The sequence below is a fragment of the Mycetomoellerius zeteki genome, unplaced genomic scaffold (genome assembly GCF_001594055.1).
Source record: "Mycetomoellerius zeteki isolate Tzet28-1 unplaced genomic scaffold, Tzet1.0 scaffold138, whole genome shotgun sequence".
Lineage (NCBI taxonomy): Eukaryota > Metazoa > Arthropoda > Insecta > Hymenoptera > Formicidae > Mycetomoellerius > Mycetomoellerius zeteki.
Window position 1 is genome coordinate 95,529 of NW_017256319.1, and position 6,110 is coordinate 101,638.

At 27.6% G+C, this 6,110-nt stretch overlaps 1 protein-coding gene across 1 annotated transcript in view; it reads left to right on the forward strand.

The window, feature by feature from the left end:
• mts (protein phosphatase 2 catalytic subunit mts) overlaps positions 1–1,890 on the forward strand; it is a 10,832-nt gene extending 8,942 nt beyond the window's left edge. Inside the window, exon 6 of the mRNA XM_018462331.1 lies at positions 915–1,890. Within this exon, the coding sequence (XP_018317833.1) occupies positions 915–987 (73 nt within the window). The 3' untranslated portion in view covers positions 988–1,890. The remainder of the gene's footprint in view (positions 1–914) is intronic.
• Positions 1,891–6,110: the final 4,220 nt, after the last annotated feature.

Sequence of the window (6,110 nt, forward strand, 5' to 3'; positions counted from 1 at the left end):
TATCAGAAAAAAACTAATCGTAAACTTAAATTAGAAAACGATGTGAAATATACAATAAAAATAGATAAAATATGTAAATATTGTGCACGTGTGGGCGAAATATGCAAAAATATGCTCCTATATGTGAAATATGCAAAAATGCTGTAACATATAGGGTTCAAAATGCATAATTTCTTATGAAATAAATTTGTATTCAGTTTATTTCTTTATTAGTCAAACAAAAAAAAACATGCCTTATGCATATTTTGGTTACCCTAGTTATCAACGTTCATTGTGTTTAGTAGTCGCAATTAGTAGTCCATGTTATTGAAAATTTAGTTGAAAAAATTGAGTCAATCGCACGGAGAGTATAAGTACATATTCTGTCAATTGATACAATGGATTATAAATTATGACTTTAATACTTTTATAATTGTAACATAACATTTACTTGCGAATTATTCTATTAATCTATTAAACGCATATTGAATGCATGTTGCTACATTAAAATTTTTCTAAACAAATGTATGATAAACAATATTAAATTTCATAGGACTGTATATATGATGAAATGTATGATAAGTTCTTTAAATGTGTAGGGTAAGATACCATTTTGAACAAAATAAAATTTGAATCCAATTTTCGGTTCAACTTTGGTAACTCTCTCATTGCGTATAGAATACCAAATAGAAAAAATCAAACTGAAACTTCGAAAATTGGATTCCTATTTTATTTTGTTCAGAATTATATCATATTCGAAATTGTACCATCTTACTCTATATAATCATAAATGTATGCTACATCATATTTTCTTCATTGTTAAAAGATTTTACTTATATGAAGATATTTACTGATGTTTAAAGATGTTAAAAAGCATGACGCAACTTTATTGGTGTAGGAATCATCATTAATTTTCTTTTGATTTTTTATTACAGCCTACAATTTGACCCAGCACCAAGACGTGGAGAACCACATGTTACCAGGCGAACGCCAGACTACTTCCTCTAAAGAACTAAACTTCAAGGCTAAGTGTCAAGGTAGGAGAATGGAAATGCGACTTTATAGTGACGCCAGACAGCATAACTTTCAATAGAACATCGCTAAATGAGAGGCTCCGACATGTTTTCACACATACCACATATAGCCTCAAGTATTATATCGTGGCTCACTTTGTGGTGTCTCATTGAGAGATAGAATAGATTACACGCACATTCTGTGCGTGCCTTACATGATACATGTAGACACAACATTACTTGTACACTGAAAAGGAAAAAATAATACAATAATGTACACACGTATCGATTAAATTCATTTGTAGCATTGAGTTTTACAACTTTTATTATATCCGCTTGTATTTTTATTATAAAAGAAACTGAATTTATAATAATGCACACGTTTGCGCGCAATAGATAGAACAAAAATAACGATAAAATGGTATTGTTTTGTAATCTTGAATGAGAATATTATAAAATTCGTTGAGAAAAATTTATAACTAGGCAACATTGTGTGTATTTTAAACGACGGTTCGTTCTAACGAAGTTGATTGTCATACAAGATTTCAAGAAAATATACCAAAATGGTTATAATTTATATTTAAGAGAGTGTCACGTTATTATTGGTGTGAATGGAGCATGAGATGTTCCACTTGAAGAAAATGCAAGGTGAGTTGATGCAACAGTAAATTGGCATGCATAAATTGTGCCATATAAGGATTCAATAAATATAATTTCCAAGTATAAAGTTCATTAAAAAATTTCATATGGTATTACACATACGAATTCATCAGAATCATGATGAGCAGTCGTTTTGTCAGAATTAGAGTTGCTTCTACACAGTATTTATTATTTTTAAGCAAATGTACATTTTTATTTAAATAGTACCTTTTTGAAGTCCTCAAAAGGTGAATGTAAATCTCGTTCTCGTCGATGTAGCTTTCTATCTATTAATGTATCTGTAACATTATTTTTGCGAAATAATATACGTCTGTATAATAAAAAAAATCGAAGAGAATGATGTCTACATCTGCATTTGAAATGTTTTTACTTTATTTAGGCAAAATAGTTATATTTAATACTGTACATAAAATTTAGTTGATTTGACTTACTTTTATATTATAAATTTGTCTTGTAATGTTAGACTGCAATATAAAATTGAGCTACACAGATTGATGATTAATCGTAAAAAAAAATACGACACTTTTGCATCAATTCTATCTGCCTTCTAAAGTGAAACACATACTTTATATCGAGAGAATCTATGCATTCATCATGATTAAATTAAAAAGAAAATTGTTTGCTTGTAAACTTATCGATGATCTTTTTACTTATTAATTAATGGATATAAAATTAATTAATGGATATGATGCTTCTGATAAATAAACATGTGTAATGCAAGCCAAAGCAACCCAATGTCAAATTTTATATTCAATTCTATGTTAAATACAAAAACAATTTGTGTACACAATGAACAGTTAAAAAAGAAACATATGAAGATATATTTATAAAAAATAAGCATTACAATTCGAATATAATGCATAATGAAACAAATATAATACCGATGACGAAGGATGACAAGGCGAACGTGAAATGTGTTAGATGCACATTATAGCAATTAACTAAGACTGTAAAATCCATATACAGCATAGGATTCAGCGCGGAGTTAACGCGAGCCTTCTGCACAACGCAGGCTGAGCATTTTTTCTTTTTTTCCGTTTTCTATTATACAATATACATAATATTCTCTAGACTACAATAATAATAAATTTTCCTATAGAACAAAAATGCACTTGTAGTATTATATATATGATGCGATGGAATTTGAAGATATGGTGAAGAAATAATAGACATCAGCAATTATTATAACTAATTTTATATCTGCTCTATTTATTGCCCTTTTATTGCATACATCGATGAAATCCTCATACAATGGATGAAATTGATATAAAATACTGAAATTTTATTATATGTATATATATATATATATACTATATAAAATATATATATACACACTCGTCAACAAATCGCATAGGTAAATTTATATTAAAATTTCGCATAAATTTAAATAAGCGTAACTCCTCGAAAAATGGTCGCATTTAAGTTTGCTTTTTTCATTTTCAAGGATAAAATCTGTTTACGAAGCTTTCAATGGATTTTAAATCTATCTTTACTCCTACCTGGCATCTTCAATAATAAGGACGTTTTTTTTTTAAATTTGTATAGTTTGACGCACTCTGCAGAGTAAATTTTTTTCGCAAATGTCATGATAACCGTAAAGTATGGACTTTTCTCGTATAAATTAAAAAAATATTAAGCTTTATGATTTTTTTTTCGAGGAGATACAGTGTATCAAACTTACCTATGCATTTTATTCAATTACCGCCAGCATTAGCATTACCCGATGCGTATCACGGGGAGGTTGCTGGTCCGATTTTACGTGCGTGCGTAGTGGAAGTATGTGGGGGTATATTTGCTCTTACTGTGTATTTCCGTCTCGTCTTCGGATGACCTCTTGTAAACGTGCACGCATATTGATGCAAGCTCTAATTGAAGCCTGAGAAATTTCCCATAACATTCGATGCAATGCTGCACATTTAAAATCCATGTTAATCCAAATTAAGCCATTTTTACAAATCAAACGTGTATTAACGAAAATCGAAACTTTGATTTAAAAAATCGTTCACTAGCGACCTCCAAATCTTAATATTTTTTGATAAAAATTTAGGGGTTTTTTGGCATGAAATGGAAGCTTTTGAACTGAGGTCGATTAAAAAAAATTTTTTTTTTCTTAGTCTAATATATACATATATATGTATGTATAATATATACAATATATATATATATATATAAAATATTGTATTTCGATGAAAACATGCATAGTATCATAATAACTACTTGAATATTATTTTGATTTTATATTGGCATGAAAAATACAGGAACGCTATTGTACAAGGTGTGCCCCATTTTAACGGAAACAAATACTTTGAAAACGAAAGAATTTACACAAAAATGGTTTATACAAAAATTTAGTTTTATTTCTCATTGATGTATTATTCAAAATGTGATGTCGTTTCCTTTAATAATCACCTTTTTTTAAAATAAAACTATATTTTTTGACAATAATTTTAATACATTGTTTTATAACTTTGTAAAAGAATTAAGATTATCAAAAAATAAACGCTTTATAAACTATTTTATATATTTTATAGTGATATATTTTATAAGATTAAAATAATTTTTTAATATCTCTGTTAATGTAAATTTTGCATAGATCGTTTTGTGTAAATTCACTTATTTTTTAAATATTTGTCTATTCATTAAAATAGAACTCTGTATTCTTGGAAATCCATTTATGCATTGAATATTTTTTATTGATTTAGTTTTGATTTAATTAACCCGGCGTGAGGTCGGATATCTCATACCCAGACATTTTTAAAACAAATATTTTTGTTATTGTGTTTCGTGGAACTCTGCTCTCTTAGTAGCTGAAGGGAAGGGTGCGGAGAGGGGTTTGCATTTTTACGAAATAATTATAACCTAGCGTTTAAGTGCAAAAATAAATAATTTCAAACACAAAACTGTTATTTTATTATGTTGATACGTTTAGGACATCCAGGAGAAAGTAATATAATATAATAACGAATCATTATATAGTATTATTATAAGCAAAATCTTTGAATAAATATGTGGGTATATGATACCCACCTCATAGTCATAGAAGGCGAGGGGGGAGGGAAGGTTTCATTTTAGATTTAACTTTATAGAAGTTTATATCGTTAATTCAAATACATTACAATATGTGTGGAGCAAACTTTATATATCTTAATAAATGGAAAATTTTTTGTGATAGCTTTTGTAATTTTTTAACTTATCTGAAATAATATTTAAATCGATTTTACACATGGTGAATATAGAATTGGGCCATTATGAGCATGCAGTACTCTCTTAAACTTTACGCGATATGAGCTTTATTTGGATATTTTAATTTAGCAAATCTGATATTACACACAGATAAGTCCAGATTTGCGAAAAGAAACAGAAAAATGCCATGAATGTATGATTATATAATGTCATCTTATTAAGGAATTAGAGAAATAGAGGTATTATCACATTTAGATAAGGTTTTTCTTACACTCTATATTCACAATATTTTGCAAAAGATACAATATTTAGTATATAAAACTTACTTTCTATGTATGTTTTTATTCATTTTTTAAAGTATTATCTTGTACATATAAAAGAATTATATGTTTGGATTGATTTATTATTTGATACTTGTATTTACGTTACGCAAAAAGAACATAACATGTATAAAGATAATACTTCATCAGTATTTCTGATATTTTATTAATTCAGCATTTGCTACTTGTATTTATTACGTTACGCAATAAAAAAATAGGTAATGTATATAAAGATAAAACTTTATTAACATATCTCTGAGTTATGTATATAGATAAATATACTAGAATATGTATATAAAAATATTAATTTTTTTTGTTTCTTAGAAAAATATACGATTTTGTCAATGTATACAATAATGCATATTACCCTGTTGCAAATTCTTACAAGAAAAATTCTTGTGAGATCTTTCAAGAGAATTTTCACATTCGAATTTCGGACAGGAATTACAAGATCATATAAGAATATATCGCATACGATACCTATAGGTAATTCGAGAATCTTACATGAATCTTACACCCATGTTACATGAATCTTCCCTATAAGCGCAAAATGTTCTTAGAATGTTATATGGATATTATTAAAAAAAAATTAAAATAATGTTATAATATTTCGAGGATACCATATAAAAAGTTAATATGCCTTCATATTAAATAATATTTTGCGCTTGTAAGATTATAACCATATTACATGACTTTTACACTCATGTTACATGAATCTTGAGCGCAGATTACGTGAATCTTGCGCGCATGTAACGTGAATCTTGCAAGAATATAATTGGAGTGTCATTATGAAAATATTACAAGAACACTATTGGAATTTTGTGTGATTTATTGCTCGTATCGTAGTAAATAAAATAGACAAGCAAGGAGTTGAATGGGATTTAAAAGAATTCATTTTGGCTAAAAATTAATTCTTTTTACACAAATTGAATAACGCTTTTTGACGAAATCAAAC